Source organism: Nannobrachium achirus, assembly GCF_963921795.1.
Source record: "Nannobrachium achirus genome assembly, chromosome: 8".
Lineage (NCBI taxonomy): Eukaryota > Metazoa > Chordata > Actinopteri > Myctophiformes > Myctophidae > Nannobrachium > Nannobrachium achirus.
Genome location: NC_137817.1, coordinates 12,001,015 through 12,022,324, shown reverse-complemented (window position 1 = coordinate 12,022,324; position 21,310 = coordinate 12,001,015). Strand labels below are relative to the sequence as shown.

The 21,310-nt window shown below is 44.0% G+C and overlaps 1 protein-coding gene across 1 annotated transcript; it reads left to right on the top strand.

The window, feature by feature from the left end:
* Positions 1-666: 666 nt before the first annotated feature.
* Positions 667-21,249, top strand: pak4 (p21 protein (Cdc42/Rac)-activated kinase 4; the record flags this gene model as incomplete). Its single annotated transcript, XM_080731343.1, has 10 exons — positions 667-867; positions 2,266-2,474; positions 2,978-3,185; positions 4,702-4,935; positions 9,851-10,336; positions 11,107-11,240; positions 13,124-13,250; positions 19,329-19,454; positions 19,689-19,823; positions 20,647-21,249. The coding sequence occupies 10 exons, from the start codon at positions 667-669 to the stop codon at positions 20,800-20,802; spliced, it is 2,016 nt and encodes a 671-aa protein (XP_080587469.1). The 3' UTR covers positions 20,803-21,249.
* Between the last annotated feature and the right edge of the window lie 61 nt (positions 21,250-21,310).

Sequence of the window (21,310 nt, the reverse complement as noted above, 5' to 3'; positions counted from 1 at the left end):
CTTTGTCTATTTGTGCTGGTTATTATGTTGTTAAATTACAGTAAAATAACTACAAATGCAAAATTTAACAAAATGGTCACTTTAACAAAGTATTATAAATATAATTATATTCTCCACACTTTTAATTTCCCCATCTTGACAAATGGTATATTCCCAGGTTCTGCAGGTGAGCTGCACAGGTGCAATGCATTATTGTTAATTGTGGCACGTTTACTAACATGCCAAGTTTAGCTGCACTTGAACAACCGTTCCTGTCTGCCATATCCAGCCCAAGAAACCATAGAAACGGGGGGAAAAATAGAATGTACTTCTTAAAATAAATGTATTATGCCTGTTGCTAAGGTATTGGTGACATGACTGGTGTCTTGCACGCGTGCCAGACACCAGTCATGTTGCCATACCTTAGCTTTTTCTGAACTGACGCCACTGGGGCATGACCTTTGGGCAAGTAGGGACATGACCAGTACTTGCCTTGATGGGCAAGTGCCTCTGAGACCTTAGTGTCAACCCCTGCCTATGTATAATTTTAGAATCCAAAATGTAACACCCGAACCTCTCCCTGCCTCACTCCTTTCTTTCCCTCCTTTTCTCTCCCTATCTTGCCACAGGTCTGATGCTAGGCGGTAGCCTCGCCCCTCTGTCCCTGCTGCTGCTGTCACCACAACCATGTTCACCAAAAAGAAGAAGTCTCGCATCCAGATCTCGGCGCCGTCCAACTTCGAGCACCGCGTTCACACCGACTTCGACGAGCAGGAGCAGAAGTTTGTGGGCTTGCCGCGGCAATGGCAATCCCTGATCGAGGACACGGCCAAGAGGCCCAAGCCCTTCATCGATGCCACAGTCATCACCACCGTAGAGCCACGCAAGGTGTGTATGTGTGGAGGGGGTCATGGGGTCATCAGCACTCTGTACGGGTGTAATTAGAAAACATATACTATAAGTAACTAAGAATCGAGGGGGATCGTTTTTGTTTAATCCGTTTCAAAGGGAAACTCTGCTCAGTCTAACTTTTGATAGATTACATTTGGTTACGTAACATGGCAATAATAGAATCTTGTTTTACATAAGATCGCAAATATGTTGCATGTAAATAATACAATCACAATGTATTTAATCATGTCCCCTGTATTGTCATAGTGTTGCCGGATTCTTACTAATTAGTCTAACCACTCTCTGATAAAGGCTGATATCTTTGTGTTCCAGTCAAAAATTCCCATCGGGATTAAAATTATTTAAGTCATCGGTGGTGCTGTCAACATACAGCACCACCATATATCTTTTGACTGGCCAAAAAAGATGACTGTTACCACAGTCATTGAACTGCCAAGACATAAAGGCTCTGGAAAAGATGTGGAAAATACTACATGTTTTGAAAATGCCATTGAAATTTAAATTAAAGCTATGCTAATAATTTTACCGTATTTTGTTTCAAAGTTGTATCGACGACAAAGTCTTAGTATACATCATAGCTGGTCCACGAGACCTGGCATACAAAGACATGAAACATGAACACACTCACACAGGTTCTATATTTCATTAAAAAATCACAGAGTTAGTTAGTAAAAAATGTGAAGGAACAGCACTAGTTTATTATTGTGAAAGGTTCTATTGGAACCTCCCTATTCCTTAGTCCCTAGTACACAATATACTAAATATCAACCACAATATACAGAATCTAAACAATAAACATGATTGTCTCCATTGCCAAATAATAAACAATGAAGAATTCATGAAAGATTAACAATGCCTGCGTTGAATGTAGAACATGCAGTGTTTCTAGGAATAGAATGTGATCAGCTCATCTGCTGACTAGTCTATTCAAGACACACACAAAAAATCTTATCAACAAATATGCTGCCAAAGTGTCCTGATTTCTAACCACTTTTAACCTTTGCGTTCTTATATTTTGGGCATTTCATTGTTGGTGAGAATGTTGATCGGTAATCCGTGGTCTACAGTAGGACTCTCCAAAATCTGGATTGGCATGGGACTCTAGTCTATTTGTACAATGCGTATCAGTGAGCTGCCAGGAAATTTTGATCCGGACTGCTATGCTTGAAAATAAAATCTCATCTTCCTCAGTTTCACTTTCAGCAATGGCGTACTTTATTTATGAATCAACCATAGATTAAGTGGATGCACAGATAGAAATTGGGGACCCAAAATGGACTGGACAGTTTACCAGCCAGTCCCAAAGCTTGTCAGCGTTTGGCTTGTGGTTGCTGTTAACTGACCATGTGCTTGCATCTCTCTGTGTGTCTCCAGACCATCGTGCGTGGCAGCAAGCTGGGAGTGGATGGCTCTCTGACATGGCTGCTGGACGAGTTCGACACAATGTCAGTGACTCGCTCCAACTCACTCAGACGAGGTAGCCCCCCCGTCCAGCCCCGACGAGACTCTGGCTCCTCTGGAGGAGGAGGAGGAGGACAAGAGAATGGAGATCCTCACCACAGACACTACCCACACACCGACAGGTACCAGGAAATATGCTAACGACTAACTCGATATACGTATCTTCCCTATTTAGGGACTATATAGGGAAGTGCCTCGCAAGGTTTCAACTCATACATTTCCAGCCAATCAATATATTGTGCGTGTGTGTGTGTGTGTGTGTGTAAAGAATAGATGAAGCAAAGTTTTGCTATCCTGTTATGATGAATGCTATGATGTCAACATAATTAAGATCCTCTCAAATATGAAAACTATATACCGGTATGATGTCAATTGCATAGAGATTCACTGAAGGAAATAACACTAGGTATCCTGTAACTATAATCTGTCGGATCACAAATTGTCAGCATGTATTTATATTTTACTTCTGCAAATAATAAAGAAATCTTCATGTGTATAGTATAGCTGCTTTCATTGATAAAACAAAACTCTTTAGTATGATAGATGGATACAGATGGATACAAATGTAAAGACAAGCCAGCGTCAATACAGATCCTACCCTTTTCCTGTCTATGTTCTCCCTCAGAGATCGACCCAGGCCGGATCACGGAGGGGACCGCGGGGACCCCCGGCAGGGACAGCACGCAGTTCGGCCCCCTCAGAGAGACGAGCCCGTCCCAGGTCGGCCCCAGCAGCAGCCCCGCGGCCAGGAGCCAAGATCCCACAGGGACAGACCAGGGTCAGGACCCCCACCTCCTCCACATAGAGACAGAGCACCACGTGAACACCACCAGGTAACCATGGTACAGGAGAACGTAACCTAATGAACACCACCAGGTAACCATGGTACAGGAGAATTTAACCTAATGAACACCACCAGGTAACCATGGTACAGGAGAACGTAACCTAATGAACACCACCAGGTAACCATGGTACAGGAGAATGTAACCTAATGAACACCACCAGGTAACCATGGTACAGGAGAATGTAACCTAATGAACACCACCAGGTAACCATGGTACAGAAGAATGTAACCTAATGAACACCACCAGGTAACCATGGTACAGGAGAATGTAACCTAATGAACACCACCAGGTAACCATGGTACAGGAGAATGTAACCTAATGAACACCACCAGGTAACCATGGTACAGGAGAATGTAACCTAATGAACACCACCAGGTAACCATGGTACAGGAGAATGTAACCTAATGAACACCACCAGGTAACATGGTACAGGAGAATGTAACCTAATGAACACCACCAGGTAACCATGGTACAGGAGAATGTAACCTAATGAACACCACCAGGTAACCATGGTACAGGAGAATGTAACCTAATGAACACCACCAGGTAACCATAGTACAGGAGAATGTAACCTAATGAACACCACCAGGTAACCATGGAGTGACACAGGAGAATGTAACCTAATGTAATGGCTGGAGTTCATTGGTCCCTTGGTAAAATGTATGTCATAATTGAGAATCTCTCCCTGAATCTCCAGTCTCGCTTATAATAACAGGGTTCCCACGGTCATGAAATTCCTGGACATTTTTTGAAATTAGAAAAATATTTTTCCAGTACTGGAAAGGTTTTGGAATTGATCAAGGGTCCTGGAAGGTCCTGGAAAAAATAGCTATGCATTGTCTTTGGTTATTGATTTTGTTAATACCTCTGAAATGACAAATTACACATTGGCAAAATTGGCAAATATTAGAGGCAGAAATTGTGAAAATAGCCGATCTACATTTTCACAATAGAACCGTGTTATACAAAATTCCTCTACTCTTAGTGCTCGTCAGGGTGGGGAGGTCCCCAGTTAAAACATGATTACTTTGGGGGTCACGGCCTGAAAAGGTTGAGAACCACTGACATACACTACCTGTCTTTGGGCATTGCACATAGGAGTAAGCAACCTGTTATTGAGCTGAATTATTGTTATATAGTCCTGGAAATTGGGTTAAATATTCTGGAAAAGTTTTGGAAATTAATTGGTAAAAATGTGTGGGAACCCTGTAATAAGCACATGAATCACGCTAGCAACATTCTGCAAAATGAATTTGTCAACCAAAATTTTAATTTGAAAATGGCAGATCTGTGGCAAAGATAATTGGTGTAGATGGGGGGAAAAAGGGGACCACTACAGACCCTTGAGAAACCCCAGCTAATGACACATAGGGTTATTAAATTAGCCAATTTGCTATTTCATTTGTTAATTTTTCCATACAAACAGTACATACTTTCCACCCACCTTGTCTTTCCACTCCGATTTCGCCATTTCTGCCCTCTCTCCCTCCGTCCCTCTCTCCAGGACCCAGTGGTTCGTAGGGATCAGCAAGGTGAACGAAGGCCCAAGTCTAGCTACACCGGACGGGACGGCAGCCCTCAGTCTCCCCGGGACAAGAGGCCGCTGTCTGGGCCCAACATTCGAACCCCCAACCTGCCGGTCACAGAGGGGGTGATGAAAACTGCACAGCAGAACACCCGGCCGTTCAACACTTACCCCAGGACGGACAGTGAGGGTGGACGCAGCCCCACGGGACAGGTATACACGAGAGGACATAATACATTCATAGTAGTCTCTCTACTCACAATTTTCAAATGTCTCCGTCATACAGTCTGTACTTGGGAAGCGCTGAAATGGTTCAAAGCATTAAACTTCGTTTAGGTTTTTACAGCCATGTAAATCTTTCCAAATTAGTCTAAGCATATACAGGTTGCTGCTGAAAAGGAAATATATTTTAAATCTATAAAAAAATACTTTATATGAACAGAAATGACAAATGATGACAACGTCCTTTGAACCGCTTCTAGGGTCATATTTACAGACTATATACCTTTTGAAGATTATGGATTAGTTGTCTGGCTTGAGAGAGGAGATCCACGGTAACGCCATTTGATATAAAACTGCCACTTTATTGTGCTACGAGTACCTGACAAGCAGCACTGGGACAGATACAAACGTAAAGACTAAACAGACAAAAGTCTTCATCCAGGTCATTTGAAGACACTAAAGACAAACACTAAAGGTGGTTGTATAGAGAGCCAGACTGGCAGATAGTCAACTATGTTTTCAGATGTTGTAGATGTTGTACATGGTGGTGTGATGAGACGCAGCCGCCACTCCAGAGTCCGGACAGAGATTGATTTAATTAAGTTGAAGTTATCTCAGGCAGTGACAGGTGATCCACCGGGTGCTATAGGACAAGAGATGTTTATACAATACTTACACCAGTATGTGTTTGTTTCATATACTGCCCAGGCTAATTAAATAAAAAGTTCCCTAAGGACAAATCCATGAGTGCTGGTAATTCATCCAGCTATTAGCATACAACTATACAGGCCATCATGAATGATGTGACCCCTCTGCGTGCCTGTGACAAAGATGTCTCACTCCCAGACTCAACAACATCTATGCATAGTTTGAGGCACTGAACACTGAGCCAGCAGAAAAAGACACCGCTCCACCGCCAGACACCCAGGTGTTCTGTCTGTCCTGCCAAGCAGGTGTTCCACAGAGCTTCTAAAACCACTTCCATCCAAAACATAAAAAAAAAAAAACATTACCCCCTGAAAAAAGCAACAATTTTCATGTATCAAAAAACGAATTCATTTATTTTTTTACAGTAATTTCATGAAGAAATAAAAGAGAAATCTAAGACATTCCATAAATTAGAAAAACTATGTTTAAGAAGTAGTGAAAATAGCCGATCTACAAGCTCACTACGCGGCACTAAGCGACACGTTGTGAGCTTGAAGATCTGCTGTTTTCACTAGTTTGGGTCTCGGGCAAACGTCTGATCTCTTTAGTCAAAAGAGTTGGGAACCACTGTCATAGAGAATGCATTCTCACATGCCCTCCATCTGGCCCAGACTTATTTGGGCCAGAAAAGCACACGCACAAGAAGGTTCTTCATGCACTTCAGTTCAGGTTTTAATTGCATCATCCTTCAGCAACTAATAGGAAAGCTCAATCTGCTGGTACTCAACAACATCCTCTGTAACTGGATCCTGGGTTTCTTGGAGTTCTAGTGCACTCATTGTGAACAACAGCCCCTCCCTAGGGCTGTGTACTCAACCACCTTCTGTTCCCACTACTGACCCCACAACTGCTCCTCGTATGCAAACCACATAATTAACTCACCGACTGCTATTTTGACCCCCCTTCTAATGTTCCACACTGCCGGCATTTTGTTTACCTTTAACGTGCGTGCACGCCGGTTCACGGATCGCGTTCGCTCTACGATCATGCCGTGGTAAGCAACAAAAACAACAGCCCTCCATAGTCTATAGCGATCATGTCTGCATGCACGCTGCATGTTGTGTAACAAGGAAGCAAACGGGTTGGGAGACAGGATTGTTGTCCTGCCCCCTGTTTCCGGTCTCGGAACATCCGTATCCGGTTTCAGTGGGTAGCGCGGACTCTATAGAGAAAAAATTATGGCGGATTGGTGATCATACTTTAATTGTTTTATTGCGATTAAAGCATATTGACAACTTGTCATACTCATCATAAGCTTAACAGCATATAACTCGTCAAACAGGGACTGCCCCATAGGTCGAACTCCCGTTGGGTTGAACAGCGTCGGCAGGTTAGATAATCACCCACGAGCGTCGGCAGGTTAGACAATCACCCGCGTCACGGTTACTGAGGTTAAGTTTAGGGTTAGGGTTAGAGTTAAGCATAGTTTTACTGAAGTTAGGATTAGGGTTTGGGTTAGAGTTTGGTGGTCGATCTAAAGGGTGTTCGACCTAATGACATGTTACCCGTCAAACTTGTCATTCGCTGTCAATGAGTTAAGGTTTACAGATGACACCACTGTTGTGGATGGACCCCATCAGTGGCAGCAATGAAACATCCTACAGAGAGGAGGTGGAACAGCTGTGAAAGAACAACAACAATATAGTCTCTGAATAACAAAGGAGATGATTGTTGACTTTAGAAGGTCCAGCCCTGACCACTTCCCCACTGTACATCAGAGGCTCTGCAGTAGTGATGTGTCGTTCATGAGTGATTCGTTCATAAGATTCGAATCATTAGCAAGACTCGTGAACGAAACCCTGAAATGTGTCGTTCACACTTTCGTTCACACGATAGATCTGCTATTTTTGGCTAAGGTTCTGCGGGGAGAAAAAAATCTATCGCACAACGATTTGGAGGACCCCCTGTAATAACTCTTGAGGACCCCCTAGGAGTCCCGTACCCCCTGTTGAAGACCCTGGCTCTACAAAGATGTTCTGCAGACAGTTGCCAAAATCATCTTTGTCTCTCTCTCCCTTCCATCCGAGAGATTCTCCACACACACACACGCGCTCTGTTTGGAAGCCATCCAACATTGTGGAGGACCTCTCTCACCCCTCACACATGCTTTGTGTCCCTCTGTCATCTGGCAGGAGGTTCAGAAGCATCCTTACAAAGACTACCAGGCTGTGCAACAGCTTCTTCCCTCAGGCTGTCAGATTGTTCAACTCACGGCTGTGAGCCCCATTACAACCCACAATACTCCTGTTCAAACCAGCTATTTTAATTTCTACTACTAAAAACATAAAGCAACTTTGCAATTTTTTTTAATTTGTGTTTTTGTCTTTTTGATGTGTGTATTGTCTTGTCATACAGTTGTGTCCACTATTTACAATTTAGGCATTTAGCAATACATCAAATGCATAGAAATAGTATCTAAGAAAAGAACGTAGGTAGATCAAGCACCTATTCAGTAAAAAAACTTTAATATAAATCCTAAACAAATGCTATCTAACTTTCATGTAAGGTTGATAGATTCATTGATGGTAGGCGAGTGCTACCGTAAGTGCTATGGGCTAAGGTGGAGTCTGAAGAGGTGAGTCTTCAGACCACGGCGGAAGCTAGGGAGTGAGTCTATCGTTCTAAGTGCGACAAGGAGTTTATTCCACAGTTTGGGGGCCAGGAGGGCGAATTGTTTAGGACAAGTGGATTTTTGTCCTGGGGTTTTTAGCGAGGGCATCCCTGTGTTAGCTGATCTGAGTGAACGGGTGGGGTTGTAGGGGTCGACCAGGCTTTGGAGGTAAGGGGTTCCATACCTTTTGCTGCTTTGAAAGCCAGCATCAGTGTTTTGTATTCTGAGCGGGCAGCAACCGGGAGCACTCTTGAGAGTGGTTTTAATGACCATGGTGTCTAATTTTAGGTCTAGGGAGAGCCGTTTCATCCTACTGTATACCTATGATGTGTAGAGTTGGGACGACAAAGCTGACCTGAACCTGGGACAGACATCAGCATAATATACTACTGTATAGCCCTAGCAGGAATTCAAGCTAGACAGAAAGGGAAGTGAATTGATAGACTGGCTCATAGATCAGCTCTTAGCACTTTGTTTACTGCCCTATTTGTGTTTAGCTGTGCTTGTTGTTCCTTTCCCTAAAGGTTTACTGTCAGCGATAAGTGGTTCTGAGTGATAACATGGTAATAGGCAAATCCATAATGACGATGTTCTGCTGTCCCTGTTCTGTGTGTGTATATCATTATGTGCTGTAGAACACTGTTTCCCAAGCACTCGGTCTGGACCCTAACCCATTTGTTATGGGTCACAACTAGAGTAAAAATCCCATTTTCATTTCCTACATAAACAATATATATGTTACAGTTAGATTGGGTAACTCAGTTAGATTGTGGTAAGAGCACTCGTTTTGTCGTTCACCACACACCCCTAACACCAGTACACCACCTGGATCAATTCACTTTGATAGTCTCTTATCAGCGCACCTGTGTAATTCTGCATAATCACCATGAGATGGCGACAACAGCCATTCACTTGTGTAGTCGCTGGCGTCACTCGTTTGCGACCCCTCTCTCTTTATCTACTATAGCCTAGCTCAGCTGTGTTTAGCCATTAGCTTACTATGCCTAACTCTAACCCTAACCTTAACCTCGGTAAAACTATGCCTAACCCTAACCTCCGTGGGGTGAGGCGCTATCATTCCTGCCGACGCTACGTTGTCGATGTTGTGGATCAAATCGTCCGCTTGTTCCGCCCCGCGCCGCACGACGAGCGCTCCGGTTCTCGATCTGTTTCTCGATCTAGTGGTGACACATATATATACTGTATATATTTCAACACGTATATATACTGTATATATTTCAAAAGGTATTTCCCTTCCCCCAAAAATATATATATTTTTTAATACTTTTTATTTATTTATTTTTTATTTTTTATATCAATTTTAGAACAAACACATAATCAAAAAAAATTCCATGGATTATTAAAAATAATAATTAAGAAGTAGTGAAATTAGCTGATTTACAAGCTCACAACGCGTCACTTCGCGCCGCGGTTTGAGCTTGTAGATCGGCTATTTTCACTAGTTTGGGTCCTGGGCAAAACATCTAATATCTCTTTTGGGTCTCGAGCTGAAAACCTTGGGAATCACTGCTGTAGAACACTGAAGGTCATCAGGATGATTCATTTTCTCCTCTCTCCCTGTTCCAGCCGGGCCGGCACCACGACGGCCCGCCTCACAACGGACCCTCTGCCGGCTCCACCCACGGCTCCTCCTCCTCCGCCGCCAAACCCCCGGTGAGCCACCCGCACCCCCACCACACCTCGCACCCCACCCTGGGCCCTGCGCCCACCCAGCAGCAGCAACAGCAGCATCCCCACACACCGCACCCCGGCGTCCCTGCCCCGAGGCCCCCGCAAGGACCCCCCGTCTCCGCCCCAGGACCCAACGCTCCGCCTCAGGGCCGCTCGCCCCAGAGGGAGCCCCAGAGAGTGTCCCACGAGCAGTTCCGAGCGGCGCTGCAGATGGTGGTGGACCCGGGCGACCCGCGCACCTACCTGGACCACTACATCAAGATAGGGGAGGGCTCCACGGGCATAGTGTGCATCGCCACGGTGAAGAGCACGGGCAAGCTGGTGGCGGTCAAAAAGATGGACCTGAGGAAGCAGCAGCGCAGAGAACTCCTCTTCAACGAGGTTTGAGATTATGTTCTGTACATGGCTGCAACTATCCATTATCTTCTTGGTGGTTATTCCATCGCTTTTTTCTTTCTTTTTTTTCTTTTTTCTTTTATCAATCGATTCATCTGAAAGCTTTTTTAAATGTTTTATACGGTATATAAACCAACACACATAAATTTATGCAAAGTCAGTTTTTATAAATGACTAAATTGATTGATTGATCTGGTTAATCGCTTAAAGGAGTAGTTCACCCCCAAAAATACTTTTTTTCCATTGATTAGTCTCCATGGCGTGACTAATCAATGAAAAAAAAGTCATTTTGAGGGTGAACTACTCCTTTAAGTCTACCATACACGGGTGCCCTATCGAAAATAGGCCTGATCTAAGCAAAGCCAACAGGTCGGGTTTGGCCAATCAGGAGATCCAGTGCCCATACCCCTCCCAAACACAGAGATTCAGCATGTCCTCCACAGACAGACCAGCAGACAGATATGCAGAATTTCGTGTTTTTTTTCTCCGGTCCGGTTGAATTACGCCTCGCCACTGCACACCCCCGGGTCATATGTGGGGTAGACACACACGGCAAGATTTAGGCCGCAGATGGTGCCTGGGACAGAAAAAAAAAACATTTACACAGGTTTTGTGAATTAGTAGAAAGATACAAACAGATACAAACAGTTAATGTAACGCCTTAACGTAGACCTCATTTTTTGAAACTCAAATCACTCGTCTATATGTTATGTTTGAAAATTATGAAATGATGATGAACAATATTCTATGAACAGGTGGTGATCATGCGGGACTATCACCACGACAACGTGGTAGAGATGTACAACAGCTACCTGGTAGGAGACGAGCTCTGGGTGGTCATGGAGTTCCTGGAGGGAGGGGCGCTGACTGACATCGTCACTCACACCAGGTGAGTAGGCTTAAGATCCTTAAGGATCCCTACAGGGGGTTCCAAATGGACACTTAACAGGTCTGAAACTGTTCTGTTTGTGCACTCTCAGAATGATGGTGGTGCTTGAAATTAAAAAAGTTTGAGAACCACTGGTATTGTAATTGTATAGCAGCCACATACCAGCTCCTCTGACAGTGTAATAAAACTGGTTCCAAATGTGACGGACCGATTCTGGATCCCAACCCCACACCCACAAGTGAGAGAAATGTTACACGTAATTATCTGTTATGTTACATTCAGTTATTTATACATTATACATTAACATTACACAGTAAAATCGTAATTTAGCTTTGTTAATTTAACTCTGATGTGACTATGTAAGAGTGCTAAGAACACACATAAATATACTGTAGATGTAAAACATGAAACCAAGTCAACAATCAACATGTTACAGTATTAAGAGTTAACCTTGGCTGAGTGTGCAGTATAAGGTTCATTTAGAGTATCTACTTGGCTGTGGATTGGTCAGTTGTAATTGGATTTTCTTTGTCTTATTTCTGCACACACAACTCCTATTCATCTTGAGGGGAGATCTGTTTCCCCTGCTTTCCCCCCCATTTACATCTCATTCCTGTGTGGCAACTGTGTAGCACGTTGGCACCACAAGAGGGCAGTATTGTTTTGTGTTTTGTGTTTTTGCCATTGATGTTGAAACACTACTACTGTTCTCTGATGGTCCAGCATTAGGTATGTGGCTGCAGACCCATTTGAAAAGATTTAACCCATTTAGGCCTGATTATGACGCAATATTTTATGCTTTAAATATAAAAAAAATAGCAGATATACAAGCTCACAGCGCGGCACCGAGTGCCGCGCTGCGAGCTTGTAGATCTGCTATTTTTGAAAAATCGTGAAAATTAGAATTTTGACCCGATTCTATAAGTGTCTTTTGAATCCTTCTAAGATTTTTGGAAAAAAACCTATGTTTCTATGTCAGCAATCTGGCCAGCCATCGTCAAAGAAAAGGTCCTTTTCACTTAACTGGAGCTCAGTTAGTCTGTTCTTGAGAGACTACTATGTCAGTGGTGCTCAAACCTTTTCATGTGAAGGACCCCCAAAATGATATTTATTTGGCCACAGACCCCCATTTCAAAATATCTAGTTCCAGGGACCACCCAGAAGCAAAATTTGAGTTACAAACGATCGCTTTGAAAATACATATATTCAAAGATTTGCACACATTTTCACGACTTTTTCAAAAATAGCAGATCGCGCTGTGAGCTTGTATATCTGCTATTTTTCACTGGTTAAAGCATTCAATAATTCTAGGCCTAAATGGGTTAATAAAAACATTATTCATTGCGAGTGCAAGGACCTGGGTTTGAATCAGTCTTGTCTCTCCTCTATCTCTGCCCTTGGTTTTCCTGTCTCTGTGCACTGACAGAGACGGTGTACAGAAAAATAAATAACTGTCTAAAATAAAACTTTCTAACAAAAGTGAATAAAAGATGTGACACCCAGTATCTCCTAGAGTTCTCAACGGGCCTGAAAATTAAGGGGCCGGCCCGATGCCTGGCCCGACCCGGCCCATATAATTAGCATACATTTAGGCCCGTCGGGTACGGCCAGGTTCGGGTAGACGGAGTAAAAGTAATAAAATGATTTCATTGAGCCAGAGGCCTGGCCCGACAAATCAGAATACATTTCAAGCCCTACCCGGCCCTAAAATGTCGGGTAGGGTCGGGTTCGGGAAGAATTCGAGAACTCTAGTATCTCCGTTATTTGCTACTGGGACATTGTTGATGGTCTTTTTCTTTATAATTATTTTTACCCACTGAGTGCTTATCACGTCCCCCTGAGTATACTAAACTCTTTTTCTTAATCCTTTCCCTCCCCTCCAGGATGAATGAGGAGCAGATTGCTACGGTGTGTCTGTCTGTCCTGAAGGCCCTGTCCGTTCTCCACACCCAGGGAGTCATCCACCGAGACATCAAGAGCGACTCCATCCTTCTCACCCACGATGGGAGGGTATGTACCCTGACTGCACTTTGAAGCTACAACCCTCTGTACCCCACCTTCTCTGCCGTACCCTAACTGCACTCCAAACTACAACCCCGGACACTCATTTCTCTGCAGCACCTGCTTATGGTGCAGTGAGCATCTAATGTGTTCTACATTGTTAGTGTGAATGTACATTTAACTCTTCAGAGTGTACAAAGGATACATTAGTGCAAGGGCTAAATTAACATGAATGAATTTAGTGAGTATATCCACAACTTTCCAACATCCCATCGTGCATTGCGCAGAATGTGCAGGCAGCTTCCGATGCCGCAGCCGAGTGATCTACAAGCTCACAGCGGTTGCATCTGCGACGCAACGTGAGCTTGTATGTCTGCTGTTAACTGGAAGTGTCCCGCAAATAATGCTACAGTAAATTCTCGCAGAAACAGGTGGATACTCTTTCCACCTGTCGGGTCAGGTCAGGTCGCAGTTACTATCAAAACCTCCACCGGCTGTCAGTCTGTCTGTCAGTCACACGTCACTTGCCCTTCTCATATCTCCGCCACCGTTGCCCCGATCCATGCCAAAATTTGCACACACACTCCTTGGCTGCCAAACCACTACCTCCTCACATGGCCCTCTTCTAGTGCCACCTTGAGGCCGATTCTTGCAAAACACATTTTTGGACACTGCTCCTACAGATTCTGCCCTAAAATCACACAAATCGGTACACAGTATGTCTAGACGCATGTCATCAACATGGATTTGTCCCATATAGCGCCACCATCAGGCCGATTTTTTCAAACACATTTTTGGACACTTCTCCTACACATTTTGCCCTAAAATGAAACAAAGCGGTACACAGTATCTCTAAACTCATGTCATCAACATCTGTCCCATTTAGTGCCACCATCAGGCTGATTTTTACATGGGATCTGACGGTCGCTTATCTGCCGATTAGGGAGTCTTACTCGTAGTTACAGTTGGGCTGTAGATTGGAAGTTGTGATCTTCTTGCGTTACTTTCTGCTCACTCGCCTATTTTAACGTTCGCCTATTTTCGCAGAATGTCTGCCTATTTGTGCCGTATGTTCACCTCTTCGCTGAGCGTCCGCTTATTTTATCAGAATCAACCAAAATAGTGATGTGATGGTTCATGTGGTTAACACATGGCTTCAGAGCTAGGGGAGAGGAACTAAGCCCCCATGCACACGCACACACACACACACACACACACATACACGCACGCACACACACACGCACGCACGCACGCGCGCGCGCACGCACGCACGCACGCACGCACACACACACACACACACACACACACACACACACACACACACACACACACACACACACACACACACACACACACACACACACACACACACACACACACACCACCTATTTCATCTGAATTTGAAGTTCTCTGAAGTTGGGTGGGAACCACAAACAAGTAGCTCATTGTCAGCCCCCTCAGCTGGGTGCAGACTGCAGAGTCACATTTACAGCTTATAGCAGACCTAACCTCAACAGCTGTGACCCTGCAGATGCTGAGCAAGTCAACGTCACAGAACAAGTCTAATTTGACTCATCAGAAACGCAGTCTTCCACTTTATTCAATACCCATAGTAGTTAACAGGTATTTAGAGTAATGATCTATATATATATATCAATGTATATATCGCACATCGATATTTGACCTGAGAAGCTTTTTTTTTCAAGTAAAACTCATTTTGTTGTACGAGTGAATCAACAAGTGAGTTTTTTAAATCTAAACTTCACATCCACTGGGCCAAGCAAAGCGCTCTGATCGGCTACTTCTCCCTTTGCGTTTGTTGTCTCTTCTTGGTTGGTGCATCGCTATGATCGGTATGCCCGATACTGAAGGTTCTGTGGTGCAAAAACTAAGTGCGATTAAAATTCGTTAATTTTTTTAATCGCATACATTTTCTGTAATTAATTAATCGCAATTAATCAGTTAAAGTCCCAGCCTTAATATATATATATATAATTATTTAATGTTTTGGGGAAATGTGTGCAACAGCTCAGCAGGTTTGAGGTTCAGCTGCAGCTTTTGTGGCTACAGTGTTGCTTAAGATGGGTTTGACTGTGAACAGGCCGGACGCAGCGCTCATGCTACCAGTTTTCCTCAGAGTGAAACATGTTCTATCTAGACCGGCTCCAAGACAAAGTATTCCAGTGTTGTGGAGAATATCTGGACAATATTGATCATATTCAGACAAACCAAAACTCTTGCATGATCAAGTAGATGCCATGTTTCTTGTTTAGATGTTTTTGACCTAGATACTGTATGGAGCATTCGTAACATGGAATATAGACATGAAGCCCCTGTTTTCACATAAGTGTGTTAATTGGATATGAAACGGTCATGGCACAAAATAATATAATGTTAGTTTATAAAGACATATTAAGATGGAGTACTCTCGTAGAGTAATATGCTTTAATCTTAATTTGAGTAGACCTTAGCTCCTTCATCATTACAGCATTTATCTACAGCAGGGGTCTTCAACGTTTTCAGGCCGAGGACCCCTTAGTTGAGAGAGAGAGATGAAGCAGGGACTCAACAACCTGTTCTATAGATTCCAAATAGTTTCATCGTTTGACAGCACAATCATCAGTGTATTCTAGATTCATGTCAATTTGTGTTTCAGATATTTAACCACTTGAAACGTCAATATTTAATAAACTTTGCTCTTTTTCTCCTCTACACCAAACCTCCGAAAATAGCCGATCTACAAGCTCACAACGCCTCGCAGTGTGATTTGTTGTGAGCTTCTAGATCTGCCATTTTTGTCTGAAGTTCTCCGAATATGGACGCTAGGGTTCAAGTGGTTAAAAAAAGGAGGGAAAAAAAGTCACACAAAGATTTGGAGGACCCCCTATAGTAACTCTGAGGACCCCCTAGGGGTCCCAGACCCCCTGTTGAAGACCCCTGATCTACAGGATATGGAAGTACCGCTCAACCGCTCAAAAGTGAATGCTGCAGGGTCTTAGTGCCTGAAGATATTTTGGAATGTAGCAAGTTGTCAGAAACTGTATTCGTTAACGACAGACATCCCAACATAGAGAATTTGATTTCTGGGAGGTCCGGGTGGACTGCATGTGCGTTAGGGCTGTGAAAATGTGCCAAAAATAGCATTTGAATATTCGGCCGAAAATCCACCGTTGATTTGAATAAATTCGAATATTCGAAAATATCGAATAATTCGAAGCATTCGCAATTCGAAGCTGTTTATTCTAATCTTTTTTTTTTGTTTTTTTTTTAAGAAACCTTTTTCTTTAATTATTTATTTTATTTGCATTGTTATATTGCTGTTGGTGTACTGACATATTAACGTGTTTATTATTGTGATGTGTTATCTGCTTATTGTAAATCGCTTTGGATTAAAAGCATCTGCTAAAATGCCTAAACTGTAAACTGTAGAGACAGTCGCGGTCGTGCAGCCAGGTCCGCGTTGGTCAGGGACGTGCCGTGCAAAGAATGTTAAGAGAGGCAGGGGCTGACATTTCTAAAAGGGCATTTTGGCGGACAATTCTCTCTTAAAAGGGCAGGGGCTCAAGCCCCGTTTGATGTCTGTGTGCACGCAGCTGCCAGCATAGCATCGTCGTTGCGAAGCGTCACACTCACAGCAGCAGCCTGTGATGGAGTTGGAACAGCCACGACATGAAACGAGCAATTATAATCACACCAATGGAGTATGTTTTGGTTTGAACCAAATTAGGTAGTCTACAACTTCTACAAGAGTGTGACGGAGGGAGTTTTACCGTGGCTAAGTGCGGGGAGAATAACTCGTGAGAGAAGAAATCCATGCTTTGTGTTTTTCGGTGGAGAAGTCTCGTTGTCCGGCTTCCCGTCACTACCAAATGCGTCGCCCGTTTCAGATAGACTCGTTAATCATTCTGAATCAAGTTTAAAAGCACTGCAAGGCGAGTGCATCTCTCCACCGTCGGAATGGAGAGAGCTCCCCTCCCCTGCGCGGAGCGGACGACGGCCATGCAGTGACAGTGTGAATGGAAAGTTAAGCAGCTGGAGGTTTATTCTTCGCCGTATGACGGTGTTGCTAAATAGGCACCCTTAATGTACAAGCCCACAGCGTATTGGATCAGCGACGCATTGTGGACTTGTAGATCAGCCCACTTTTGCAGCAGCTAATGGAGACTTCTGCCTTGCGAGACCAGGGACCTTTTAACGTTCCATGCGCCCAGAATCTCGCGAGAAGTGCGGTAGATTTTTTTTAATTAAATATAAATTAATTCGAAGCTCAAGATTTTACTTTCGAATATTCTTTTATTGTTAACATTCGAACGAATATTCGAATAAAGAATATTCTTTCACACCCCTAATGTGCGTGCACCATTTCGCGCGCATGAAGTGCGCGGTGAAATTAATCATTTTATACAGTTAAAAACGGTTAACAACGGTTCTGCACGGCGCAATTTCTTTTGGGTCAGGCCCTTTTTTGCTTAAGGCCACTTTTAACCAAACAGATTCGTGGCCGAATCGGCGGCGGATAGTGGCGGAAAGCGTCTGTTGCCGAACAGGAGCTCATCGGTAGGTTTTCGGCAGCGGGTCGGGAACGCTATCGACGGAAAACTGGAAGACTGGACTTGCTCAGTTTTGTTGAGTCGCCCCTTGACGGTGAATTGTAGCGAGTTGTAAATGGACCATTATTGCTACTGCTGCAGCAAAACCAAGCCAATAAGCCAGAGACATTTTCCCGTTGCACATTTTAACTAAATAGCATATTCACAATCTCAACTCTCAATTTCCTATACTAATCAACTCCAAGGCAACACTAGTAATAGTGATGTGTGTTTTGGTGTGAGGAGAAGAAAACACTGGACAGGAAGCATCTCCGCTTCTGCTCCCCGGTTGCCAGATTCTGTGAGTTAAACAAGCGACCAGGTCTATGAAAACAAAGCCTAAAGAAGCATCCAGTTTCACCTATTGAGCTCTATTACATTAGCTATTTTCGAAAAGAATGTTGAAAGCAAGGCCAAATAAGCAACTACAATTCAGAAACATGCCCAAACAAAAGTAACCCACAACTAGAAACATTATAGGAAAACAGGATCAAAGTCGCTTGTAACGAGCCGATATGGCAACACAGTGCGCAAAACTGTACAGTAATTACAGTCGGCATACAGTCGGCTGGAAAATTCAATGTGCTTAGTTTTTTGCAGTTCTTTGCAGTCTGTGAACAGTTTGAACAAGTCTCCTGTAGTATTTTCGGTGTGGAGGCACCTTTAGATTGACTGGCCTACTGTGGTTTGCTCTACGTCTCAATGAAGCTTAGTTTCACATTAATAGGGTGTGTGTTTCTGTGTGTGATTGGAGTGATTTATATGCAAGTGCAGGCCATAAAAGTTCAAAGAGGAGTTCCTGGCAAAACCACCAAAATGTCTTTGTTTTGAGAAAGTCTCCACTGAAGTTAAGGGTCAGGGCTAGGCTCGAAATATGAACTTATATGGTGAAATTTTAACAACATTTAACAACTTATGTAAATGTTGATGATTGATGCACATTGTGTCTGTGTGTGCTTATAGATTGTATAGCCTGAGCCTCCATTTCTCAGTGTCACGCTTTCATTTCCTCTTCTCTATTCGTGTCTGCAAGTGACATCAAAGTAAGCTCTGTCTAGCCACCCTCCCATTCTCAGAAATGTAAGATGGTGCGGTGCCCACTCACTGTTCCATGATGCACACCAGTCAGCTGGCAGTCACAGCTGTCTATATTTGCTGTATTGAATTATTTAATGAATAACTTAATTGCACCAATTGGAAAGAATGTATCACTCATTAAGTTTAGAGCAAATAATATTGTATCCTTCTGTTCTGTTCACCTTTCCTCTTAGGAAGAGGTGGAGGTTCTATCATAAGCCCTATTGGGTGTCTAACCTTTTCTGTAATTAACCTTTTCTGTAATTATGTACCCACATGTGGAATGTTGGTACTTTTCTGTACCCACATTCCACATGTGGGTACAGGTGTATAATATATTATGAATGACTGAAAAGGTTCTGACCCAAATCTCTCTCTCTCTATCACTCTCTCCCCTTGAACTCCCTACAACCATCTACAGGTGAAGCTGTCCGACTTTGGCTTCTGTGCGCAGGTTTCTAAAGAGGTACAGAGGAGAAAGTCTCTGGTGGGGACGCCCTATTGGATGGCACCTGAACTCATCTCCAGACTGCCCTATGGTCCAGAGGTAACACACACACACACACACACACACACACACACACACACACACACACACACACACACACACACACACACACACACACACACACACACACACGCGTGCATGCATGCATGCACACCCCCAACCCCATATGGTCTTTCACACACAAGACCACATTTTGACTTTTCTGTGTGTTTTGGCAAGCCAGGATGGTTGAACTAGTTGAATTCTGACACAACCCCTCCTCCTCATGTCCAGGTGGACATCTGGTCCCTGGGCGTCATGGTGATTGAGATGGTGGACGGCGAGCCACCGTACTTCAACGAGCCACCGCTCAAAGCCATGAAGATGATCAGAGACAACCTGCCCCCAAAACTCAAGAACCTACACAAGGTGCGTCGACAAATGGAACACACACTTTTGATTGAATACTTTATTTACACGTTTACACATTACATACATTTTTTTATTAGTAGTAGTAATGACTTCTTTATTAATAAAGGTACTAATAAGACAAATTAATTCGATGTTAATACTTGGAAAGATGTAACATCAAAAAAAGGCTCAAAGTGGGCTCTAATTTAGCCTTACAACATCACAGGTTCGAGTTCCGTTCCCGACGATCTTGCTGCATGTGTCTCGCCATTTCTATCTCTGTTTCCTGTCCATCTCCACTATACACTTAACCTGACTTCACCAGATGGTGGCAGCATAGCTATGCTCCCATTCATCTGGAATCACTTCCATCTAAGGGCTGTAGGAGGCGTGTCCATTTTTTCAAGTTATTTAGCAGGTGATTCGATGGGGCTGCCTGTCTTATCACAGGCACAGGCCAGTCTCAGCGCTACAGTGCTGATAGAGCCCGCCCGTAGCTGCCGCGCATTGGTCAGGACTGGGATTTTACGGCGATATCCACTCTCTTTCAGTGGTCCCAGATGTTTGCAGCATGCTACGCATTGCTGCCACCATCTGGTTACTATACACTATAAATAAAGGAAGGCAAAGCCCCCCAAAATATATACAAAAAAAAGAAAGAGCCCAAAGTAGCCCAGGCTCCTCCGTGATCCAGTGTGTTCTTACCCGTTTTCTGCCACTGTGTCCGGCTCCTGTGGAGCACTGGATCTGCCTCAAGTTGGCTGAGGCGCGGTAGAACTACCTTTCTTCTGAACTCACCTTTCTTCTGAACTCACTCTTCTCCCGACCCCTCCTCTCCCAGGTGTCTCCTCTCCTCAAGGGCTTCCTGGACAGGATGTTGGTACGAGACCCCGCCCAGCGGGCCCCGGCCAACGAGCTTCTCAAACACCCCTTCCTGGGCAAGGCAGGCCCACCCTCCTGCATCGTCCCTCTGATGAGACAGAACAGAATGAGATGAGATCCGCTGACCCTGACGCCAAGGCCTCCGGACACTAGAGGGCAGTGTCTCCAAGTTCACACAGTAGAGAAGATAATACCCCTGCATGCACATGGAAAGTGGTGGTGGTGTTCGCCTCTGTGCTGAAGCAGTGGCAAACGCAGTGTGGATTGTCGTGAGGGGGGATTTCCTTCTGTGGAGTCAGGAGAACACTTACAAAAAGTAGTGCGAGCTCCTGAATTGCAGGTTTCAAACTCGGGTGTGCTATAGGATTATTTTGTATCTCAAGTCAATTGCTGAACAATGGGGACTGTATTCCCTGTACGAGAGGGAAAAGGGTGGTGTGTGCATGTGAGTGTGTGCACATGTTTGTGCGTACACTCAACGAATGATTGTGTTAGTGTGAATTACCAACACTGTTGATGACAGTGTATTCTGGACCCTCAGCCCCATCACGCACACAATTGTGCAGACTCAACTTCCAAGCTGTGGGAAGGGAAGCGCAGGGTGGGGATCCAGAGAGAAGCCA